At 43.4% G+C, this 26,603-nt stretch overlaps 1 protein-coding gene across 1 annotated transcript; it reads right to left on the minus strand.

The window, feature by feature from the left end:
* Positions 1-97: 97 nt before the first annotated feature.
* Positions 98-23,333, minus strand: PDIA6 (protein disulfide isomerase family A member 6). Its single transcript, XM_082641874.1, has 13 exons — positions 23,183-23,333; positions 17,634-17,775; positions 14,509-14,566; positions 13,932-14,058; positions 10,711-10,817; positions 8,871-9,001; positions 8,357-8,471; positions 7,686-7,826; positions 6,841-6,925; positions 6,646-6,718; positions 4,978-5,136; positions 1,198-1,294; positions 98-595 (listed from the first exon to the last, which is right to left on the minus strand). Exons 1-13 carry the CDS (start codon positions 23,199-23,201, stop codon positions 527-529), a joined length of 1,323 nt encoding a protein of 440 aa, XP_082498000.1. The 5' UTR covers positions 23,202-23,333; the 3' UTR covers positions 98-526.
* Between the last annotated feature and the right edge of the window lie 3,270 nt (positions 23,334-26,603).

Below are 26,603 nucleotides of genomic sequence, written 5' to 3' on the forward strand. Positions count from 1 at the left end.
CTGTGTGGTGGCAGGCATCCAGATGGTGTCATGTGAACCACAGATTTACAGGGAGGAGAGACATAAGGTCATCCCTTCATAATACTAATTTACTGAATTTACGATGTGAACACTAATTTCATACATTTATTGGCATTGTCCAAAATAGTTTTATTCTTTAATGGAAAAAAGCCATTAATATTCAAAGGAAAGGATCACATTAAAAAACTTGTATGTAAGAAACAGCCTCCAAGAACATTCAAGCAGCAGTCAGAGGGAGGGAAAAACGCTTCAACAGCCCATCAGTTTTCTTCAAAATATTATCTGACAGAATACAACCCAATTCACCGGCTATGACAATTCACAGAATTTTTCATTGTTTTCTTGAGACGCAGAAGTTCAGCGTTGCAGTGTTTTCAAATGACCAATCAGTGTTACTTCTTGGTTAAAAAGGCCACTGGTAGATTCATCTGATTGGAAAGAATGTTCCTTCACTGCTGGAAAATCCGCTCTCAAGAAAAGAAAATTGGAGTCTGTACGGCGCCTCTCATAACTCATCTTTCTCCAGGTCATCGAGCTCCACGTCACTCAGGTCAATGTCGTCTTCCACGGGAAGCTGTAAAACAGAAAACCACCATCAGGCCCTGCAGGGTCTATGCAGAACCACAGACAGGGTGACCCTGAAAGTCTGACATCTCATTTTACGAGGACTAAACTTCCAGAGGTGCTCTGGTCACGAGTTTCTCCCCAGTCCAGCTCCTGCTTTTAACTTTGCCTATTATTACACAGATAGAAAACTAACCGCTATTTAACTGGTCCTTTTCAGGGAGGTGGGCAGAAGTGTACCGGAATAAATGCTAATTTCAAAGCTGTAATTTTGTACTTCTCTCAAAGTTAATGAATTCTAGGTTAAATGTTCACTTTACAGGTAACAGGAAAGCAACCTCACTGAAATTTACCTCAGTGTCTCTGTCACGAATATCCTATGCCATGTAGCACTTTGTAACAGGGAGGGTGGGATGAAGGGTCTTGAGACAAAGAACACCCCGAAAGGCCCATGAGGTTGATTCTTCAGGTTTATGCTCATGTCAAGGCTTAGGTCTGATGGAAAGGTCTTGTTTACAAGTAGCAAAGATGCACAGGGATCCGGAAAGTAAGGGGCTGGACCAAAGCCCGGACAGCGAGTCCTGTTCACACACAGCTCGGTCCGGGACTCACCTCGCCGTCCTTGCCGTCCCAGGGCTCTCTGGTGCTGATGGCAGGGAAAGCCCCACCTCCTACGGGTGCTGTAGACCCACGCCCGAAAGACAGCTCCCTTGGGGGAAAAAGAGCAGAGCGCGGTGTTAACAATGGACGTGCTGACGCGGACGAAGAGACAACTTGTCAAAAATAACGATTTCCCTACACCCTGCTATGTCTGCATAGAGGCAGTTCTCTGCTGACGCGGACGAGGAGACAACTTGTCAAAAATAACGATTTCCCTACACCCTGCTATGTCTGCATAGAGGCATTTCTCACCTCTCTCTCCAGAAAAGCACTTCATGAACAGAATTATCTTTTCAATCAGGGACAACAATGTAACCAGATACCAATATAATGACATTCCTGACTAAGGCCTTGGCAGTAGGTAAAGCCAGGTACTACCAATAATTTAAAAAAAATAGCAAACATATCTTGCTAAAATACAACTTAAGTGTGTAAAAACGATCAAAGTTGACTCAGAACCTGGTCTAGACCAACACTAACACTTGATTAACAAAATTCCACACTAACTTTAGAAAGGCTTTTTGAAAGATGGTACCTTAAAACTGAAACCCTTTTCTCAGATTTCTAACAGGAAGCAGAGGCACTTAGAACCAGCCCACAGGCACCACAGGCCCCCTCAATGATCTACAGGTGATGGTGGCAATTTTCACACATGTCAAGCTTTCAGACAGAAGAGTTGTACCACGAAACAGTGTGTTAGGTTTTGACTTTGGCAGGTGTTGATAAACATTTCCCTGGAAGGATGCAGACGCGATCACCAGATTGTGAGCAAGGCTTCTTTATAAAAGGAGCCTCCAATTATCCTTGGTGAAGGGTGCTTAGAATTAGGAGTTTGGGATTAACATTTACACACCACTATATATAAAATAGATAAACAACAAGGTCCTACTGTATAGCACAGGGAACTATACGCAATATCTTGTAATAACCTATGATGGAAAAAAGAATTGGAAAAAGAATACATATATAGATATATAGATAAATATATGCATAACTGAATCACTTCACTGTACACTTGAAACTAACACATTTGTAAATTAACTATAGTTCGATTAAAAAAAAGAATATGGGTAAAAGAAAAACAAACAGGATATCAAGTTTCCTGTATGTGTCTGACAATAGTTACTTTGCATGGTGGGAAAACTGGGTAATTTTATCCATTGCTTTCGGCTACTTCGCGTAATTTACAATGTGTATCAGTGGTTCTGAAATTGAGGGTAATTTTTGCCCCCAGTGGACATTTGGCAATGTCTGAAGACATTTTTGATTGTCACAACTCAAAAATCACTGTGTGTGTGTGTGTGTGTGTCTCTGTGTGTACGCTGCTGACATCCGGGGGTAGAGGCCAGGGATGCTACTACACATCCTATAATGCACAGGACAAACAACTACCTGGCCCAGAATGTTGAGTCCCCACGCTGAGCAGCCTTGATGTACACATACCAGTTACATTCAGAAAACAGGATTATAAATATGTCAAACCCCACTTTACCACCATTCCATGAACTGTGCTGTGTGTAGAATAAGTCAGACCCGTGTCACACGCAGGCTACGACCTCCGCCAGAATGGCTCCATTTACTAGGGAAAGGCACGGGACAAGCCAGGCTCTGGTTTATGTGGGAAATACAAACCCATGTATATAATAAAAAGTCAGCGGTTCTACTTCTCACTAGTTTTGTGTCCTTAATCAGGTTATTTATTATCTCCGCACATCAGCCTCTAGCTTCCTACTTAATAATGTCAGCGGCAAAAACAAACAGACTAGAGGAAAGATGTCAAACCTTCAAAAAGGAACAAAACCTCGAGGGCAGAGAGTTCAATCATCATTTAAAAAAAAAACAAAAAAGGTTTTTTAATTTCAATTACGCACTTGCCCTCTGGCTCCATCTTCCTTTTAGGCTAAATGCTAACAGATCTCTCTTCTAACTAAGAAAGCCTGGAGAAGCATGGCCACCGCCTTCAAACTGAACGGCCACGAACCCATCTACTGGGTTGGCCAGAAAGGTTGCTTGACATCTTACGGAAAAACGTGAACGAACTTTCTGGCCAAGCCAATGTATGACTCAAGCCCTTTTTCACTTCTGGGGGCACAATGCACAATTATATACTTAGCTTTTCTGGCTGCTATTCCAACAGAACATAACATGACTTTTTTTTTTTTTTGGCCACACCATGCAGCTTGCAGGATCTCAGTTCCCCGACCAGGGATTGAACCCAGGCCATGGCAGTGAAAGCCCGGAATCTTAACCGCTAGACCACCAGGGAACTCTCATAACATGACATTCTTAAAGAAAGATGCAGAAACCACTAATGTCACCTTGGGTTGACCACAGTGTTCAATTGCTGCCCCTACATTTATAAATTGTTAGTTTAGCTTCATGTTACCATTAACTTCTGAGGGTTGTTTGACAACCTGCGTATACGCACTGATGGTTTTTGTCCTTGGTTTTCCAATAGCCACGCAGAACGTGGCAGGTGTGTGGTCTTTCAAGTACATACGCTGGTGCCTCTCGGCACCAAGCAGGTGTACCCGCCAGCTCTGTGCCAGGCCCCAGCCCGGCCGGCTGGAAGCAGTTTCCTCACTAGTGACATGCTCTGTACAAGTTCAGTCTGCTTAAAAAAGAAGACTCACATGTGGCTAGAAACAAGCGTACTGCCACGTTTTTTGTTTCCTTCCTATTCATTACCGCAGACTTTTCTCCACCGGTAATCTGAGGTTTTCTGTTAACTCCAAGACACAGAGTTTGAGAACCAGTGACCTGTATGATCTCAACCAAAAGTAACTGTCCCAAGTTTACAACATGCTATTGTTCCTGGAAGCATTTACCTCCTCTGTACTTCACGTGGCTCCAGAGGCTTCATCTCAAGGTTACTTACTACTCTCCTGCACTCCTCTAAGGTTTTCTAGATTGGAATTAGCTGGTGAGAAAGGATGAAGCACACTTGATGAGTAGTCTTCCTGCCAATGTCCCTGAGGGTAGGGATGCCTTTCCTAACTGAAACCGTTCCAGAGACAAGAAGTCAATCGTTCATTCATAAATATTTACAAGCGCATACCACCAGCCAGGCTCTACAGTGGTGACTAGAGGTAAAGTTTTGTGTAAAAGATTCAACCTTTGTGGAACTCACAGTTAATAGGGAAGAGGCATTAATCAAATTACCACAAATCTAAGAAAAAGTACGGGTTAACATTTTGTATTTGCCTAAATGATGACTAAGTCAGTTTTAGGATGAGCTGAACAACAGGGCAGCTTAGCGAGCTTTGTAAATTGGGTTTTGAGTTTGAGAACCTATCATGTCATTTGCACGTTTTGGAGTCACTTCAGTAAGTGCATTTTGAAATAACTACATTCTAAATCCAATGCCCAGGGATTTCTATCACCTGAAGTCAGGGGTACAAAGCGTCCTAGGGCGGGAGTGGGTAAGACGGGACCGCTTGTAGCCCGTATGAGACCTTTATGAGAATGAGGACAAGCCCAGTGCCAAGTGCACAGAATGGCAAGGTGGCCCGAGAGGAGGAATGTGTAGTATCACTCACTAAGTAGAAGACTTCCATGGCACAGGAAGATGGCTCCAAAGCTCTAATTTATAAACGTTAATTCTCCGAAACGTGAAATACAAAACTATTCCAGTTATCGCCCAGTCTATATAAATCTAGTTTGGAACCAATTACCACAATAGAGCCAAACAAAGAGACAAAACAAAAACAACTCAAAGAAGCAAGAAATTACCTGAGAAACTCATTAATGCCTTGCTCGCTGAACGATCCCTTCAGAAGAGCAAATTTCATCTTGCGTGCGTTAATAGCTGCCATGGCGGGGTACCCGAACCCCCCAATCCCCAGTGCATTCTCAAGTTCAGACTGGGCTCCGGCTTCCGTCCATAGCCACCTAGAAAAGCAGATTGGTTTTTAGGGCAAAGATCCCTTTTTGAGTTAGTCAGAACCTGACTAACAATTAAAGAACAAAAGATTACACATCTTTTGAATGAAATAGGTGAAAAAATAAATGAAAAATTAAAGATTCGTTTTTAAAATAATGTGTTCTAGATGTGCTCTGAAGTAACTACAGTTCCTCTCCTATGTTCCCTAGACCCTAACACCAGAAGTCCCCCAAATGGACTGGTCTATCTATCAGACTGCTTTTCCCCTCAGTCCCCAAAACACTGTCCGACAAACCTGAGGAATTTTCTCTGTTATCTGAAATCCCACCCACATCGTTTGGGTTATCAAGCACATCTTTTAGCAGTGTAACAACTTCTTTTTAAAAGTTAAGGATGTGCCATTACTTGACACACACAACAATGCTCAACCACATCTCTTCCCCTGGGACTTCCCAGGAAGTTAAGGATGTGCCGTGACTTAATACTACAACAATGCTCAACTACATCTCTTCCCCTGGGACTTCCCAGGAAGTTAAGGATGTGCCCTGACTTAACACTACAACAATGCTCAACCACATCTCTTCCCCTGGGACTTCCCAGGAAGTTAAGAATGTGCCGTGACTTAACACACACAACAATGCTCAACCACATCTCTTCCCCTGGGACTTCCCAGGAAGTTAAGGATGTGCCGTGACTTAACACTACAACAATGCTCAACCACATCTCTTCCCCTGGGACTTCCCAGGAAGTTAAGGATGTGCCGTGACTTAACACACACAACAATGCTCAACCACATCTCTTCCCCTGGGACTTCCCGGGCTGTCCGATCCCCGGGGTAAGATCCTGCATGCCCCACAGCGAGGCCAAAAAAAAAAAAAAAAAAGGAGAAAACCCTCAAAAAACAAACCAAAACAACCTCTTCCCTCCCCTCGTATGAGGGGAGAAGAATAAGGAACTTGGGCACGCAGCCTCTGCAGGCACACAGTAAACACTTGCCGGACTAACGGAGGCGGTGTGAGGCCACCGTGAGAGGGACGGCAGGGACACGTGGTACCTGGGACAGCAGTGGATACGGACGGCACGGAGCAAAAAGATTATTAATACAGTGGAAACAGAGACAAGACTTGTTTTAAACATTTGCCTGCGCCCGGCCCTCACTCAGAAGAGGGTAAAGAAACACACCTCTGCTTCTGCTTGCTTTATCTGGCCTTCAAGGCTGTGCTAGAATTGAGCTCTGTCACTAATGGCGTTTTCTGCCTGCTAGCCTAGAACCCAACCACCATCAGAACACGATTCCTCTAAGAAAGAGTGTGCTGGGGTACAAATAAGTGTGTTCTAAATAAGAGTCCTGCATGACTTCATTTCCTCCTAGGTGGTCAGTGTTTTTATATCCTAAATAAAAAAAACATGCCAAAGTGAGCACAGGAACAGAGCCTACAGAAAACACAGAGGGAGCCGCTTTCGCACAGCACTGCACTCTCCCGCCCGGACGACGCTGAGACAGTTCGATAACTTACCCCCATATTTTCTTTTTGTATTTGTCTGCCAACTTCAGAAGAACTTCCAAGTAAGAATTTCTGCCTGCAGCTCCTGATGTAAACGGACAAAACAAATTTAAGGTAAAAATAAAGGAATGGGTAAAATTAACCTGTTAATTAAGTGTTCTCAGAGCAAGGAACGCAGAACAACGAATGGAAAGCAGTGCGCCATACCCGTGTCAAGAATATGGGGCAGCACAGCCACGACACAGAGCTGGTGGTCCTCACACGTCCTCCTGGCGATGTCCTCGTTGAGGATCTGCGGGGCCCAGAAGACAAGGGTGTTGGGAGGCCACGTGACACAAAACCCAGAGGTAGGCCGGCGTGAGCATCGTCACTCTCATTAAGAGCAAAGCAATTCAAGAGCCAGATAACACTTCTGTGAGCATTACAGAAACACCCCGAGAACGTTCTGTGAAGATTTCTGCTTTCATCCCTCAGCCATCTATCCGCGGTGGTGGTGAGGCATTTGTATATACACACGGTCAGAATACCTGGGCATAGCCTGGCTATGACATTTAGTTGTTTAGACAGATAAAAAAGAGACATTTACACGTATTATATATTTACATGAATTTGAGGCTCTCTGTGCCTGTGTCCCCATATTTAAAATGGAGATTAAAAACAGTATCTACCTCTAAGTGTTCACAGGAGAATTAAATGAGAAAAATCCACATGAAAGTACCAGAACAGTGCTTGTCACATGGTCAGGTGCTCAATAAATGTTAGCTATTGTTTTGAGAACGATAAATCAAAGAACAGATTCGTTCTATTTTTAAGACGCTGAGGTACCCTTTTGCTCACAGTGCGATTACTTTGGTACTAAAACTTATGAAAGGCAGCCATTTTCAGACAAGTTTTCCCCATCTGAAAGTACAAAAACACTCTAAAGAGAGCATTTTAAAAGAGAAGAGAAAGAGCTTATTTGAAAAGACAGCAAGCTATCACTGCTTTAATATCCTCTATCGTCAGGCTGGAAAAGCTTCCCTTACTACAAGTGATTGAAGAGGTTTAATTACCTCTAGGAGCTCAGGAGGCGGAGCATTATCAGAAAACAAATCAAGGGCCCGGGAAATGATGTCGGATCTCGTCCGCCCCCCATCATAATCCACAGGAGACTCGCCTTTCTGAAATATCTTGATTGTAGGAAATCCCCTAATCTATTAAAAAATATCAGAGTACAAATCAAATTACCACATCATAAGAAGTAAGATCTTTATGGTTTCTAAAACTACCTTATAGGTAATTTAATGTAACAAAAATATTCCCTAGCCTGCATCGATGTGTAAGGGATAGCACACAGAGGTCTGTTAATCAGGGGGTTTTAACAGTCTCACTGCCAGGCTTAGCCCAACCTTATTCAAACCCTGGATGTATACTTAACACAGTCTACGTGCTCTAGAACAAAGGAACCAACTTCAAGTGCTGTACCAACAACCTGAGAAAGCTCGGCTTCACATTAAACACATAGGCAGTGCGATACTGAAAACAAAACAAACAAAACTAAAAAGCCCCCAACAGTCTTGAGTGCCAGATTTACTTGTTACAACAGTAAAATGATTTAATTTCGTCATTACAAAACGGCTAGCCTCCCCCCTCCCACGTCCTAGAGAGCCCAGGAGTACTTGATGGTGTAGAGGTGAAAACACAGGGCACCTCACAAAGACATCAGCCTTGTAAGCACACGCACCCCGTATCGGCTGGCTAGAACCTGGTTCGTGGTGGCGTCCACAGCTGCGAGTTTCACTTTTCCTTTCGTTTGCTCTTTTACCTCTGTAGCTGCCGCAGCCCATTCTGGCTCTAGACTGTAGAAAAATACCTGCGCTTTGAAAGTGTATTTTAACTGTAAGCACAAATACTTTAACTGGTGTGTGCATTTCTGCCCAATCCGGTTAAATCACACTTGGGAAACACTCTGTGTGTAGCTTTACGAAAGGCATGATACCCCCCGCTTCACATTCACTTCCTGGTCCTTTGTCCACCGCACCCCCCAAATCTGCATGCCAGCTCCCTGTAAATCACTGAAAATATGACAGAGGAAACACTCGGCCCTAATGCCGATGTTTCACATTCATTCAGAGCCGGAGCTTTTGGGGAGGAGATCCTGGAGGTTACCTATGACCTGGTTCAGCTCTTTCAAAGCGAGCCACGTGGACAGACTAAAAGCACCTGACTTAAAAAAGAACCTGGTACAAAGCACTTACTTTTTGCAGTGTCCACACCAAGGAGCATAGAACTCGACCATCCAGACATCTTCACTGTCAAGAACACTCTTATCAAAGGTGTCATCCGTCAGCTCAATCACGTCCTTCTTACTTGAACTGTCACTTCTACCCTGTCATTTGTGACATTAAACCTTAAGTTACAACTTGGCCAAAAAGAACACTAATCCTTTTCTAAATATATGTATAACAATAATCATTTCTACAACTTAAAGTTTTGAGTTCTTCTTTCAACTGAAAACTATTTTATTCAGATTGGGGACGTTCCTTAATATTATTCTTTTTATTTGGCAAACAGTATTTACCTTCAAACAATTAGCAGTACACTCAGCGTAATATGGAACGTGGATCTGAACTCCACTCCCCTGCTATCTTCATTAAGAGAAACCGAAGCATGGCTCAAAGAACCACCTGAATAACACCATTCTAATTCGGAACAGCTCTGGTTCACCCCAGGACATCCACTTAGTGCCTCTTCATAAAGCCCCTACCATTTAAGAAGCTAAAAATAACATTTAATCCTTTTATCTTTCGAAGAATTTTCTGCAGTACTAAACCTACAAAGCAGTCAGAATCGATATAATGCTTTCTGTTGCCTGGGCCAAAAGCCATGGGGGTAGGAAAGACAACTGTGCTCATTAAATGTCTAAGTTTGAAATAAAAGGCAAAATCATGAAATCTCTGGTAAGCTCTGAGTCTGTATAAAGAAGCTAGACTTACTGGCCTCCTACAAGAGTGAAGGGTTGTGTTTACACATGCAGGCGGACCTTGGAGATACTGCAGGTTTGGTTCCAGACCACTGCAATAAAGTGAGCATTGCAATAAAGCAACTCACATGAATGTTTTGGTTTCCTGGTGCACATAAAGGTTATGTTTACACTATAGTGTAGTCTATTAAGTGTGCGATAGTATTATATCTAAAAGACAATGACCATACAATAATTAAAAAATACTTCAGTGCTGAAAAATGCTAACCCTTATCTGAGCCTTTAGCAAATCATAATCTTTTTGTAATAGTAACACCAAAGATCACCGATCAAGATCACCATAAATATAAGGAAAAACTCTGAAATATTGCAAGAATCACCAAAATGTGACACAGCGAGCAAATGCTGTTGGAAAAATGGCACCAAGAGGCTTGCTCGACACAAGGTTGCCGCATACCTTCACTTTGTAAAAAACGCAATGATCTGAGAAGCGCAACACAACGAGGCATGCCTGTGTGTACCAGGAAGAATTCAATGACTTTTCGCAAGAACATAACTACATCACATTTCGTACACGGGAATCTATAATACCAATCCAGAGAACAGGAATCTTCTTCCTTGTCCATTTATGTAAAGATGCCTAGGGATTTCAGCCTGATTGCCACAGACACGGGCCAAGAGGTCATCCAAATTTCATCCACGTTTGCCCAAAGTTGACCTGGAGGAGAGGTGGTCTCCCTCTCTCCACTTTGGAACTACAAACACCATGGAAGCCAGATTCCAACTCCCACGGCCTGGGGCTCTTTCTCCCACTGTAGGCCAAACTCTTGTACTTCAGCCCTGGGCCAAGGAAGCCATCTCGGGGCGTGGTTCCTGGCCGGCGGCTGTGGCGGATGCCCTAGGACTGGGTATGGCGACAGTGATTCTGAGGGGCCACACGAGTAGGCTGGGTGTCTGACTCCCTTTTGGAGTCGCCTGACTCAACCTCCTATTATTTTTTAACTGAAAGTCCACCAATTTAAAACATTTTAAGAAATAATTATCTTCTAGGCGGAGTTTACAGTCAGGCTTCAAAATCATGCCACATTAAAAACTGACATTACACACAGCCTTACTTGTTTTCCAGAACTGTATCCACCACTCCTGCCCCCAAGGCGGTCCTTCACGAGCTGGCGCAGAGAACTGAGAGCGGCGTCCACGATGGCTTCACCAGTTCTGCCACCTACGGGGAGACGACGGGCCAGCAGGTGAGGGGGGCGGGCGGGCTGGGAGGCGACACCTGATGCCACCTGAAGGCTTGAACCTGTACATACCTGTCAGCTTCACCTGATGTTCAAACAGACCTAACACCACGTGTATCTTTAAGACAGAGCCAGTTTCTTCCAGAATGTGTTTCCTGCTAGACTTTACGCCGGGAAAACTAAATCCTCTTCTTCAGTGTTAGGTTATTAGTGTGAACGAGGACATTCTCTTCCCCCACAAATACCATCTACTATTGAGAACAGTTCCCAGATGTTTACTGGATGTATAACATGTACACAGATGAAAAAGAAGGTTACCTAGTTAAGAGAGCGGGGGAAATTTCTCAACACAAAGCACCAAGTGAGGCAAATGGAAAAACGATTTCTATGAGGTAATAAGTAGGAGGACACGAGGGGTCCGAAGCTAAGAAACTGGAAAGCAATCCACTGTTTTCTACCTTGCTTGAAACACTTGTTTTGGGCTTTTAGCTTCTGTAGCTGAACTTACTCCTAATACAGGAAGTAACAAGCCCCGTATTAAAGATAGTGACAAGAGCCTTTGGAAGTTTACCAGAAACCATGTGCTCAAGAAGAAGTCAGGGGACTATCAACTGACTCAGAAGAATATGGATAATATATGCCTTGAGACTATCTTCGGAGTTTAAAGGCAAAACTAACAAATCTTTTTAGAAAGTTTCTTCTTTCTTCTCCTTTCTTAAAAATAGAGTGTTCTAATCAAACTGCCCAGGAAGAGATAAAAACTTCTGAGAACGCTTCAGACTTGACATTAGAAAGAAAATACAGAACAGCAGCATTCGGAGTGTGTTCAGATCATCCCGTACTACATCCTGGCTGAGATTACCAAGTATGTCACTTCCTAAGACAGAAAGGCAAGACCTCAACATAAAAACAGCCTTCTGCTCCCTATCTACCGCAGACACCTCCACTTTCTGAACCAGTGCCCCTTCCACCACCAATCTCCACCTGGAAATATACCAAATCAGGAAAAACACTAAGGGGACTTCCCTGGTGGCACAGTGGTTAAGAATCCACCTGCCAATGCAGGGGACACGGGTTTGATCTCTGGTCCAGGAAGATCCCACATGCCATGGAGCAACTAAGCCCATGCGCCACAACTACTGAGCCTGTGCTCTAGAGCCCACGAGCCACAACTACTGAGCCCACGTGGCACAACTACTGAAGCCCGCACGCCTAGAGTCCATGCTCCGTAACAAGAGAAGCCACCGCAATGAGAAGCCCGTGAACCGCAACAAAGAGCAGCCCCCGCTCGCTGCAACTAGAGAAAGCCCGCGCACAGCAACGAAGACCCAACGTAGCCAAATAAATAAATTAAATAATTTTTTTTTAAAGTGAAAATATTAAAAAAAAAAAAGTAATACACTAGGGAAAAAGAGAGGGTTTTCTCACTCTAGACCAAGGGTGAGCAAACTGTTCCTGCAAAAGACCAAACAGTAATTATTTTCATCTTTGCAGGCCATACTGCTGCAGCTACTCAATTCTGCTGTTTTAGTGTGAAAGTAGGCATAGACCATATGAATGAACAAGTGTGACTGTGTTTTGAAAAACTTCATTTACAAAAACAAGCAGCAGGACAAACGCTAACCCCTGCTGTCAACATTCCATTTTTACAAGTTAGCAAAATGAACAAATTACATTCCAAAGCAGAAAAGCAGGTGGTTAGTCAGAAAAATGAAACTGATCATTTTAAGGAACTTTAGAGCTGGGGAGTCCAGGAGAAATGATGTGTCTAAGGCCTCATCTCCAAGTATTTTGACCCCCATCTTGGTGAGGTACCAACCACACCGACATTTACCAAGTTACCTGCTTTACATGTACTATTTCAGTGAAACTTGCAGTAGCCTAAAATAGGTTTTCACATCCCCATTTTACAACCAAGAAGCAGATCCAGAGAGATAAGGTATTCTGTTTAGCCAGCAGTTAAACCCAGGCCAGGTTGTCTTCAAAGCTCACTCTATAGTTTCTCTGCTCCCTTCACACTCCCTTTTCTGAGAATGTTTTCTCAATCTGCTAGATACAATGCAGGACACCAAGTACAGATAAGACAACAGTCACTTTGTTTTTATCGTGATGCTGATTCTCCTCCCCCTCCAACCCTGAAAACTAGTTCTTCTCACATAAAGCAAAACCTAAGATTTTAGACTCTAAATTTAGTCACTTATATGCCCCTTGTAACAAAATCTTTTTTAAAAAAAGATCAAATGAGCCATAATTTAAACTTTAAATACATTACGCCCAATACCTTTATTAGACCCTGGATATGGCCCAACTTAGCAATTCTGACTGTCTTAAATGTGATGCTCTGTTTGTGACATCTTAAATAACAGGCGATTCTGTAAAAGAACAGGAAGTCTGAGCCAAAATCCTCTCCCCACTCGCCTCAGTGACTCACAGCACATACAATTTACCACTATCTATAAAATGGAGAACTTGTGGTACATCTTTATTATCAATAGTTTAAAAGACTAAATAATAGCTTTAATATTGGGATATTATACATGTTTATAAGGCATAAAGATTCATGGGCAAAATACTCCATAGTAATAGCAATAGTTTAAACTGACTTTCCAATTACAGGACTCTTCTTTTTCCACCCTGATATGCTAGACCTGCCCCACAGTGAAGGGACGAGCAATCAGAGCAAGAAAACACTTGTAGATATTTTCATATATTAAGTAATTACAGAAACTTATTAAATATTAATTAACTATAAAATATCCAGTAACTAGTATTTTTTAAAAACTGTAATGAAAAAGAGGGAAGCACAAAACATCATTACTCTACCATTGCTAAGCCCGTGTGGGCCTAACCTAGTATAAACAATAATAAAAAAACTTTTACCTGTTTGACACATATTTAATCTTTAGAGCAACCCAGAAGAGGTAGGAGTTACTCTATACCATTTGACAGATAAGGAAATTCAGGCACGAACAGGGTGAGAAACTTGCAGGTAGCAGGGCCAACAGGTTATAGAATCCCAGGTTCTCTACTTTCTACCTACCTTCTCAAATTAAAATTCCAACCAATGGAATGAAGTAATTAGGAAAAGTCCTTACCCTGATAATCTTCTGGTTGGTTTTTATTAGATGCAAAAATCTTAATGGTAGGAAATCCCTGAACACCATATTGACCTCCCAGGGACTGATGTTTATCTGCGTCAACTGCACCAACTTTTACAACATCCTGTGGAAACATTAAAGAAATATCTATTTTTCTTTCAACCAGAGCAGATTCCACAAGAATCCATCATCTGATGATGTAGACTCAGAGACAAGATAACAAAGGGCCAGGTTCCATTTGCCAACAGAATCAATGAGAACTTTAGCCTGGGAAACCATTCCTAAACGGAGAGCTGGGCAACATGCAAGTCAGCCTGTGAGGAAACTGTGCAGCTCCCAGAATTAGCACGACTAAGCATAATTATGCCATTTAACTGGGAAACAGAATTAACAAAAGTAGACAAGATCAAAATTAGAATGTACAGTATCCCTTCGCTCCCTACATAATTTTGGCACCAGAACAAGAGAACTGGGCTTCAATATGCAAATTAACTTCCTTTGTACATTAAGCCCATTTGCTTAATTAAACTTATTTTAACACACACAGGTGAATGTGGACATCTCAGAAACTCACTTTTAGGGCGGTTGCTACTTTCTTCCATTCTGGTGTTAACCTTTGGCAGTGGCCACACCTTTCAGGGGATGAAAACACAAAGAAGGCAACAGTTAAGTCCTTGATTCCCAACTCAAGAGACATTCACCAACAGTCCACTGAGTGACACGCACTGAGGGTGGAGACCTGCAGGGAGAACAGCGCTAAAAAAACAGGATCGGTGACCTGAAGGAACTCACTGTCCTGATTTTACTATGATCCTCTTTCATATCATAATAAAAAAGCTTCCAAATTACTGCTGAGTTAAAGCGTATTTGAAGAGTTTAAACAAACACCCTCATTCATAACTCTCTCCCTGAGTGGAAACTTTAGTGTTTATCTGGTCAAATGTGCATCACGTGCGGTCCCAGTTGTACGGCTTAGCCAAGTGCCAGGTTCTTGGGCCCCAAGAAACCAGAGTTCCTAGAGAAGGGGTTCAGGAACCTGTATTTTAATAAGTTCTCCTAGTGATTCTTAAATCTATTAAGGTTTGATAGTCCCTGATCTAGTCCAGACTTTTCGTTTTATAGATGAGGCAACTGTTTTAGAGTGCAGATCTCCAGTGCCTAAATCTCAACGTTCTCGGGCTCCCACAAGCAGCTTGCAGAGGTAAAAATGCACATGTAGCCCCAATTTAGTATGGCTAACAGGTGAAAAGCACTTGATGCCGCAAGGCGGCGATAAAAGAACACGAATGAGTGACAGAGACAGAGACACATGAACACAAGGAAAAATAATCTTAATCTTTTAGGTTCCAGTACTTGAAAAGAATTATCGCGAAATATAACACACGCACAGAAAACTGCTTTTAAACATTATATATACAGAAATCTGTTACATCAGTCATCGAGGTTATAGGTAGCTGCATTATTTTCATCACTGTATAATACCCATTGTATGAAGACAGCATAGCTCGTTTATCTATATAGGTGACTTTTTCCTTTTTTTAAACAAAGTAAATTTTCTTCTAATTAAGTCTCTAAGGATCTAATAGGCCAATGCCACGTGCCAGCACCACGATGAGCACTCTTCATACAGGATTTCATTTAATCAGCACAACCACCCTGCAAGCAGGCTTTGTCATTTTCATTTTACAGATGATGAAACAGAGCCTGAGAAGTTAAGAAACCCTCCCAATACCACCCAGTGACAAAGCTGCCTGACAGGTTTTCCTGGCTCCAGATCCCACATTCTTAATCTCTATGTAACATCACCTTTCATAGGGGCTTAAGCTTAATCCAATATTTTATTTTATTTATTTATTTTTGGCTGCATTGGTCTTCATTGCTGTGCATGGGCTTTTCTCTAGTTGCGGCGAGCGGGGGCTGCTCTTCGTTGTGGTGCACCGGCTTCTCACCGCATGGCCTCTCTTGCTGCGGAGCACAGGCTCCAGGCGTGCAGGCTTCAGTGGTCGTGGCGCACGGGCTTAGTTGCTCCGCAGCATGTGGGATCTTCCCGGACTAGGGCTCGAACCCGTGTCACCTGTGTTGGCAAGTGGATTCTTAACCACTGCACCACCAGGGAAGTCCAATCCAATATTTTAAAAGTCAGGATCTTTCAGCAAAACGTCCTGAAATGCTGATCCTACATACTACATATACAGTATGTTTTGTTATTTAGGTGAGCTACTTAGAAGTCCAGGAGTCAAAATTCTACAGGACTTTGTGCCTCTTTAAGTTCAATTTATTCTAATGAAATAAGGACTCAAATCAGAGATTGTCAGAGTATATACCCCCTTCAATTCCAATGTGAAGCAATGTAAAGACAGATCAAAATGCCACAAATATAAATATAGCAGCACACCCTGTAACTCAAGGGTTCTTCAGCTGGGGTCTATGAATCCCCAAAGGACTGGTGGATAAAAATTGAGGGGCTCTGTGAACTGTGATGGGGAAAGAAAAAAATCCTCTATTTTCATTGGCCTGTAATTGAAATTTAGGATTTCCTTCAGTTATAAACATTAACAACATATCATAGTTGGTTAGTACTTGTGACTCTGTCACAAATAAAAATCACAGCTATATTCTTATCACCACTATAGTTGTTCCAGGTATCTTTAAACATCATTTATGTTCATCACTGTTTCGGAATTATGGTAGCTAGCTGTTAGATGTTGGTATTTACGTTCCAGTAAATGACTACTACATAATCATATCAAGATTTATTTTGATAGTTTAATAATGTTATTCCAATATTTTAGGTTTCCTTTGTGATCCTATAGCCTTTATTTTATACATGTGTATTTGTTGGTTTTTTGTTTTGTTTCCATTAAAGGTTTTAACTTCATAAACAATACTGTATTTTGACTGCACAGATGACCCTTGAATAACATGGGGGTTAGAAGTGCTGACCCTCTGCAGTGGAAAATCCGCATGTAACTTTACAGTCAGCCCTCTGTTTCTATGGATTCAACCAACAGTGGATTGTGTAACACTGTAGTACAAATTTGTTGGAAAAAAAAGAAAAAATCCACATGTAAGTGGACTTGGCGCAGTTCACACCTGTGCTGCTCAGGGGTCAGCTGTATGAAACTGGGCACTATTAATTTCAATGGTAATTACAAGTTTGTTTTTTTTCCCCCCAGAAATATAGATGTAAGGCAAGAGAAGAGCTTTTAAATCAAACCAAATTTTCTAATTACATATTTTTGGAAGCAACCCTCTTCAAGAAACAAAATGGAGTCAACCACTGGTTCTTCCCTTTCCTTTGCCCCATATTCTCTCTGCATAAAATCAATTTCCCTTCCATCTTCACCCCACTTGCCTCATCATAAAGATGCATCTTCGTAAAATTATACGGGTTTTTTCCTTCCTTCTTTCTTGCAGCTATTAGCTACTTCCACCATTTGTTTTGTCATTGGTTTAATCTCTGCACCCTTTAACAGACTCAATCAACAGTTTCCCTCTCCTCTACCTCTTTTACTTATTTATATTTTGCCACTATGAGATCTATTCTTATTAGTATTACATGGATGTGCCCTCTACCTCTTTTAAACCATCAGTAAACTAGGTAAACGAGATGGCTGAACAAAATTACATTTTTATGTAGTATTTTCCTTAATTTTATGAAGTACCATAAGTAACTGACAACTATTTTATAATACTTACCATGGAGCATAGAATTCCACAAGCCACAAACTATCACTCTGAATAACTTCTCGGTTGAAGTTTGACGGAGTTAATTCGATTACATCATCACTAGACGAATACAGACCATTAACTGCTATAAAGAGGGTACAGCTCATCAGACCTGGAGTAACAACAAAATGCACACCATCAGCATCAGGGTTCCTGCTCTGACAGGAAACCTGGGCCACCAAAGTCCTTTTCAACTGACCAAGGCCCTTCACAGAGGACAGCCTGGGTCAGCTCTCTCCTAACCCCCTTCTCCCCAACTCCCACCCCTAGCCTGGCTGCTGCTGGAGCCCCGGGAATTTTAGTCCCCCGCTGGCGCCGTGCTAACAAGGGAACAGACAGCCCACACCCTCATCTCTCGAGCTGCCTTGGGACCGGATTTAAATCCTCTTCTTAGTGCTTTTCCTACGCTAACACGTTCATTCTGTACAACCACACTCCATGAGGCAGTACTGTTATCACCGTCTCATGGGCAAGGGCACTGGAAAATGGGGAAGTTACATCTAGCTCTGCGACCTCGGATAATCCACATGGTATTTCTTGTGTTATTCAGTTGCAGTATTAGCACGCTATCTTTATTAAAGCTTATTGATGGGAAAAATAATTATTTGCCTCCCCTACTAGACTGTGACTCTCTTAAGGGCAATGATTGTTTTTTAAATATTTTTCTTTCTACGAACACTATCTGTGGCACATCATCGGGCACTCAGTGCTGCAGGATGAGCTCCGAAAGAAAGTTCATGTGGACAATGTTATAAAGGAAGGAGAGAGAGTCCGTATTAGTAACAGCATAGCTTAGCCACCCTGTGGACCAAGTGTATTTTTGTTGCTACTCTGGGAACTTACATGCAGATTATAACAATTACACAGAAAAATGAGTTCTGAATATTTTAAAATCCCAAGTTTTCTGAATTGGTAATATCAGAATTTTACCTCCTTTAAATTTGTCTGTGTATGTATACACAGACACAACATAAATTACATGTTATATATGAAATTTTATAAAATATATAATTTGTTTTCTAACTGCATTGTCTAATATCTCCAGAATAATGCTAAATAACAGAACGTTTTTTACTTTAATAGGTATATTTTCCCATTTGCTAGCTTTTGGGTTGAAACAGATAACCTTAATGATATTAAAGAAATTTCTATTACTTTCTTTTCAGCATCTATGAAGATGACCATGTAATTTCCTTCTTTTAACCTCTTGATGCAAAGAATTATAAGAGACTCACCTGTCTTCTAAGAAAGCATGTGTGTGTATGCCATCTTAGTCACAGTTTCACATGCTTACTTTGTAAACAGAATGTGGAAGATTTCAAATGGAACTTTTTGAACAACCCAATGGTAAACTTCTTCTGGAGTAAGTGCATACTGGTGTTAATTGTTCTCCTGCTCAACCCTCCACCTTATACTTACAAGGCACTTTGAATTTTTAAATCACTTTCAAATGCATTGGATCCACTTGATTTTTCACAGCACTACTAACGGGAACGTGGCAATCATCCCTATTTTGTAAATAAGGAAACAAGGGCAGATAGAGAGCAAGTGGCCCGTCTGTGGTCACACATGTAACTCGTAGAGCAGCTCCCTGATTTCTACTTCCAAGCTCTACCCATTAAACCATGTTGTCTTTTTAGTGTTCAAGATAAAAATGTTCAGTATGCCATGGGCATGAATAACAATGACACTGTTCGAGACCACTGCATTTGAATGACAGACGTGACTAGTATCGCAGGAACTTAACCGTGGACCTTACTAAGGGTGATGTGAAGCCACTAAAGGGTTATCATGCAGCGGGGATGATCAGATTTGCTTTCTATAAAGAGTATTCTGGCTGCAGTGTGGACAGTGGATGGAGAATTATCAGGAGAGTGGTTTCACATAAACCAGGGGAAAGACGGAATGAGCAACAGTAACAAAGGCTACTGGGAGGTAAAGTAGGAACGACTGCAAACTGTCCACTGGATACAATGACAGAGAGGTCACTGGGGTCCCGGGCAGTTGAGGTACAGTACTGGAAGTAAGCAGCAGTCAGGCTGCACAAGGCTGGAGAGAGCAGGAGGGGACAAGCTGTGAAAATCATGCAGTAACTCTTTAAACAAGTTTCTCAGAAAGAGCAGGAGACAGTAAGAAAATGGGGGATAGAAGGAAGCTTTCTTTTTAAAGATGGGAGTGAGCTGAGCACAAAGTGAAGAAATATGTGGAGGGAGAGGCTAAAGTACAGGGAATAATGTAACAAAATGCCTGAATTAGGAGGCCGGGAGGGAACCCAGAGTCAGTGAGGGGGGTAGCTTGCAACCGAATGACCTGTCTTCCATATCAAGAGGTGGGAAAGGGTGTGGATGGAGGTCAAGCCAAACAAAGTGAGGCTCCCTTGACAACTGCTGTGCAACATGGCAGCCGCTGGCCACACACGGCTACCTGACACTGAGGTGTGTTGTAGGTGTAAAAAGCACACCAAATCGCAGAGACTTGGTGGGGGAAAAGAGGAAATTATCTCATTAATATTTCTGATATTGAGTTCCTCTTGAGATGATATTTTAGGTGTACTGGATAAATAAATATATATTAAAATTAATCTCACCTACCTCTTTTTGCCTTTTTAAATGTGGCTACTAGAAAATTTAAAATGACATACAAATTTGGCATTATATTTCTATTGGATGGTGCTGCTTAATCTCTTCGCTGCTGCAGGAAAGATTACAGAGTTTGACATATTTAATAAAGCAAGTAAATCAAGAACCTAAGCAGAGACAGTCTTAATTCTGAGTAAGCTTGAGAGTAAGACTGGTGTTAGAAAATCCTCTATGGAGATCTACTACGTTTAAAGACGTTTATCTTCTTTAAAAAAAAAAGTCCGTATGAATTATTAGTTTCTCAATATACTGAGCTCCTTGTGAAAGTTTCAAAAATGAGAAAAGCCAAAAAAGAAAAACTATCAACAGCCCCACCAGAATGAACTATTAATATTTTGGTGGGTACTCTTAACTTACATATCTCTACACTACACAGAGGCCTAAAAATTTATATAATACATTCCCTTCTGTAACCTTTTTTCACTCAAAATAAGTTACATTTTCTACGTAAGTAATTCTGGATTACCCATTACCCTCCATGTAACCATTTTTAATGGCCGCATCATGTTCCTAATCCACTACTGACATAATTTGATGGTCTCCATTTTTTTCTATTAACAGGCCAATGCTAAGAATTCGAATACTTCTTCCCTCCTCAAATAAATATGATTATTTCTTTAAGAGAAAATCTTACAAGGGGAATGGGGTATGGCTAACACTTTGATATATGTATCTGTCCAACTACCCTCCAAAAACTGACATCTTAGCTAAGAATAACACTTACACAGCACTGCATACCGCTAGCTCATTTACTCTACGTGGTGTGTATCATCAGGCCCATTTTTAGCACAGGACATGGAAACCAGAAAAGGTAACTTGCCTAAGGCCACATAATTAGAAAGAGTACCTTGCTATGCAACCCCAAATTTTAACCAAAGGACTGGAGCCTACAGAAGTATAACCCCAGGAGGGGCATTCTATGGCCGGTGGCAGGAGAATTCCCTTCTTTCCCTCCTCATGCCCATCAGGGACGGCAATAAAGAAGGTACTCTCCCCCTCATGCTGTGTCAAGCAGGCCGGAGTCATCAAAGCATGAACCATGACTGTTTACCTCAGGAATGTGCCTCCTTTCTGTACAAAGACGGTCATGCCTAATGACACTCAGTAGAACATGAACTTGAGCTTTTTTTACCCCCTAGTAAGGGGGCTGGACTTTTCTTACTTGTCTATAAAGTGGCCTGGTTCTCACAGGAGCATTCCCTCCTCATAAATGGCTGTCAGTGGAAATGTCTTGATAAAGGTTCAAGACCTAAGCTCCTTAAAAGGCAGTAAGACCTAGTAGGGTTACAAGGAAATCGAACATGCTACTCAGAAAAGCATTAGAAGAGGTACAAATTCCAACAGCAGAAAAGCAGTCAGTAACTACCCCTACAAAACCCCTCAGCCCACTTAAGATGATAAAGTAGGTCAAGGCTGACCAACACTGTTCTGTTTCTAAAATTCACATGGCCGTTCCACTCGCTGATAACGAGCACCGACGGGAAACGGGAACATCCCAGGGTCTAGAATCTATGTGAGCAGATGATTTTGCCATCTGTGGCCTCCCATGATTCCTCCAGGGTAGTAAAGGATGGTATAAATCCACATCACTAACATCTCTGTCCCACACCTGCTAGCAAGAGTACATGGTCCCAAAGCACTCATCCAGAAACCGAGAGGGCACCCCAAAAGGCTGACTACATTTATTATTATAATGAATTAATTGTAAGAATCCTACACTCTTTCACAGCCCTGTCTGAATTCACTCCCAGGCAACTAAACAGAAACTAAGTTCTTTCCCCATCATCTATTCTCTCTACGGTAAGACGGCAAATATTTCTATCTTGTTTACTCTCTTTAGACATATATAAATTCCTTAATCCTGAGAACAACCCTATGGAGTACTAGCCCAGAGTGGTTAAGTAACTAGCTCCCAGTCACACAGCTAATAGATGCGGGGGGGACGGAAGAGTGGGACTCAAACCCTGCTAATCTGGATACACAGTGTTCAGGTATCCACTGTCAGAGCACCTTGGCTGGGACCAAGGGGAGCCCAGGAAGGAACGGGGTCCTCAACCTCACTACTGTAGTCTCTAAAACTGACATTTACCTAAGTCCAGAAAGTCCGGGTTCAATTTGTTTGTCAGAAGTGCAATCACATTTAAAGTGGTCTTGCATCGTAAGACCCGCTTTAGGAAGGTACTGTTGCCTTTTAAGGAAACTCTCCTGATTTATTTCAGGACCGGGTTTTGACAGTTCAGGTTTTTTATAAGTGGGAATTCCATAAAACAGGTGGTGAGGACGACTTTCAGTGTGAGGAGCCCGTGACTCTCCCTCACCCACTTGAGGCCCAGAAAAAGGTCCCCCTGCTAGGTGGCCCCCCAGTACCCAACCTCGGCCAGGGATCAGCCATAGCCGGTCTCTGGGCTCAAAGGCAGTTCCCGGCCTTCGCACACACCCGGCCCGCCCGACGCCGCCCCTTCACCGGAGCCCGGCACCGGCCACTCGGCCCCACGCTCGGAGCTGTCCCAGGCGCCCTGGGTTCGAGTCCGACCTCGGGGCTCCCGCCTCCGGCCGCGCTCGCGCACACGCTCCTCCCGGGTGGGAGGAAGTCGCCCCCGCCAAGGGCGCCCTCACCTCCCCACGCGCCCCGCATTTCTGCCCGAGGGCCCGAGCAGGGGGCTCCGGCCAAGGGCAGCCCCAGTCCCCGGAGCTCCCCCACCGCCCCAGGGGCTTCCCCTACTGCGTCCTCCGCGTGGGGCGGGCCAGCGACCCTCCCCGCCAGCGCGGGCCCGGCCAAGGCCACGCACCCGCTCGCTCCCCCGTCCGCGGCCCGCCATGGGGGTTCCCGATCTCCCAGGCTGCCCCTCCACCCCCGCGGACGAAGAGGCCTGCGCCTACCAAGCACCAGGCGAGCCATGCCGAGGGCCGGGGCCACCGCGTAGTCCAGCCACCGCGTAGTCCAGCCACCGCCTCCCCTCCGCCGTACCGCGCCCCCGCCGCCCCACGTCCAGTCCTCGACCCGTGAGGCAAACGCGGGGCGGTGCGGCAGGGGCGGGCCGGAAGACGTCCCCAAGCCGTGGCCGCGGCTTATTGGTCCCGACAGACTTCTCTCATTTGCATAGCCAATGGGAGGCAGCCGGGTAGAGGTTACCGGTTTGGGTTTTGAGGGGGCGGGGCGAGCGACGGAAGGAGGGACTAGCTGGGGGCGGGGCAGGCCAGCCCCTCCATCCCGCGTGTCCTTAACGTACTTACGGTGGCTCCTGGGCTCTCCGTGCTTTTCTCTCCAGGAGTACAGTACTTGGTTTACCTCTCGGATCCTTAGGATTCTCTCTTTTCCCACTTGTTTCTAACGAGTCCGTTTCCAACCTTCATTCATCCCTTGTTCCCCCCGACCCCCGACCCTTATCCTCTTTGTCCCTAGGGAGGATAAGTTTCTTTGGGCCCTCAGTGCATCTACTACCTTATCAAATGACATATTAGTTTTTCCTGTGCCCGAACGAGTATTCAGTCATAAAACACTTGCTAAACACATACTGTATATAACATAATTCAACAAGTATTTACTTTCATAAATTTCCCACGACCAGGGCACAAGACTGCAAGGCTTTTCACAGACAGGCACTCAGTTCTCTGTAGAAACCCTGTGGGGCTTAAGCTTCAGAGCTCCTAACGTACAGGGTTTACTTCCTCACCCGAGAGGGGCCCTAGCAATGAGTTCACACGGTCATGTGTTTTGCAAAGTGTGCAAAAGTGAAATATTTTAAGCACAGCAGGCTAAGACTTCAATATCTTTCCACTGTGATTTCCTCTCTGACATTTAGAGCGGACTCGAGCATTTTCTTTTTGTATTACTAATGGTTTATTTCTCTGTAGTGCTTAATGCATAAAACAGCTCTGATTCTGGCCAAAGCATTTATGGGGTCTGGGAGTAGTGGAGACTGGTAGGGCTTCCTGGAGGAAGTGGCACGAGAGCTGAGCCTGGAAGGAGGAGAAAGTCATTCAAGGCACAGAGAGCAAAGGGAGGGAAGAGGTCACAGTGGGGTGAACTGGCACCATGAAAAGGAAGCTGGCAACAAAAGCCAGATGAAGGGCTGGTGCTGGGGACTGTGTGACATGGTGAGACAATAAGATCATATATAGACTGAGCGATGTAGATGCCTGATTTTTGTTTATTTATTTATTTATTTATTTATTTATTTATTTATTTATGGCTGCATTGGGTCTTCATCGCTGAGCGCTGGCTTTCTCTAGTTGAGGCAAGCGGGGGCTGCTCTTCATTGTGGTGCGTGAGTGCGGTGGCTTCTCTTGCTGCGGAGCACGGGCTCTAGGCGCACGGGCTTCAGTAGTTGTGGCTCGCGGGCTCTAGAGCGCAGGCTCAGTAGTTGTGGCGCACGGGCTTAGTTGCTCCGTGGCATCTGGGATCTTCCCGGACCAGGGCTCGAACCTGTGTCCCCTGCATTGGCAGGTGGATTCACCACCACTGCACCACCAGGGAAGTCCCTCTGGCTCTTCTTAGGGCTTTGAATCTAAAAGCTAAAGTACAGAGAAGGCTTTGGTTACAGGTGTAAACAAAGGAAAATTCACTGTTCACTCACTCACTCATTCCTTCCTTCACTCATTCATTCGACAAATATTTTCTGAATATCCCCTTATTTCAGGCACGGTGGTAGGTCCTGGGGATATTAACATGATGAACAGATGCTCCCTGCCCGAAGGAGCTCACAGTCCAATGAGGGAGGCAGGTCAATAAAAAGCTACAGTGAAGGTATATACAAGGTATATACAGGTCTATATATACAAGGTATATACAGTAAGTCCTCTGGGATCATGGACTACGCCAGCAATTTGCTCTGCTTGAGGGAGTCTGATGTGGAAGAGGGTTCCTGGTGTGGCAAGGAGATGTTCCAGGCGAGGGCAGGTTCATGACCAAAGGCACAGAACTGGAGAAGTGCATGGTGTGTGGAGAAACCTGACCAGCCCTCCGTTTCAGGTTGACTGGGACCAGTCTCAACAGCTACACTTTTATAAACACTGTGAGTTTTAAGAACAAAAGATTAAAGCATTTTACATAACTAAATTTCTTGAATTCTAGAACTTTGAGCCCACATTCTGTGTGGCTCTTTGGGCGCTCAGCAAATAAGCATGGAGCGTTCAGCGCTGGGTGACCAAGATTGGAGACAATTTCAAAAAGTCCTGCTGACTTTGGCTGGAGGCTGAGCTGATCAAACACCAGCCCTGGGCCACTGTTTCCGGAAAAGACAGAAAGGACAGCAATAATATTGTTGAAGTACAGCAGGCTCCTCTTCTTGTTCTATCCTCAAAGGCTTGATCACCAACCAGAAAAGAATAAAACAGATGATTTAAGGAGCAAGAGAGGACTGTCCAGAAACCCTGATTTTTTTCTAGGACAATGAGCAGAATTAGTAACTCAAATTCCCACCATGCTTCATATAGTTAATAATAATTATTATAATAATAAATAAGTAATAGGTGATAACTTTGTATGTGCTTGCTCCAGAATTTTTTTAAGCAGGGGTGGGGATGTTGATGAATAAACTGGACATTTCTTTTCCTTTCATTTCCTTATAATTTCCAGCCCCACACACTCAGTTATTGTCATTATTGCTTGTCTGCCTTTGTCCATCAATCCCAAGTTCCTGTAGCACCGTTTCCATCCTTAAAGGAGAGGAGAGGAAGGCCATGGGGCTGGATGAGAATAAGTACCTCTAGGAGACATTCTCATGTGTGTGTCACATTTGCTCAGAAGTGAATGAAATGAAAGCCCTGAGGAAGGAACCGGCATATGATCTGACTTTGCCTCCTCTGACACTGGGGGAGGGTCTTTTTTTTTTTTTTCTTTTCTTTTTTTTTAACTAAAGTATAGTTGATTTACAATGTTGTGTTAGTTTCTGGTGTACAGCAAGACAATTCAGTTATACATATATATGCCAGTGGAGGGTCTTACCAGTCAGGGAAAGAAGAGAAAGGTGTTCCAGGCAGAGGGCATGGCATGAGCAAAGGCACGGGGGCAGGAAAGTGCATGGCCTTCTCTCTCAGCTGCTGGATTTTTTTCTGAAAACTGTACACATGCATGTCTTATAATCACAGTCACTATACATCGGTTGCTTCCCAGGGGTCAAGCATGAGATTAAGTTCACAACCTTCATTAACTTATGAAATCTGCCCCCAAACGACTCTTCCCACCTTTTAATCCTTTATGGATCTGCTTACACTTCAAGTCTTCAGAGGCCTTTCTTGACCACACCTTTAAAATGCACACCATCTTCCATCTTTAAAGCCAACAACGTCAGGCCGTGTC

The sequence above is a fragment of the Mesoplodon mirus genome, assembly GCF_964341445.2.
Source record: "Mesoplodon mirus genome assembly, chromosome: 14".
Lineage (NCBI taxonomy): Eukaryota > Metazoa > Chordata > Mammalia > Artiodactyla > Ziphiidae > Mesoplodon > Mesoplodon mirus.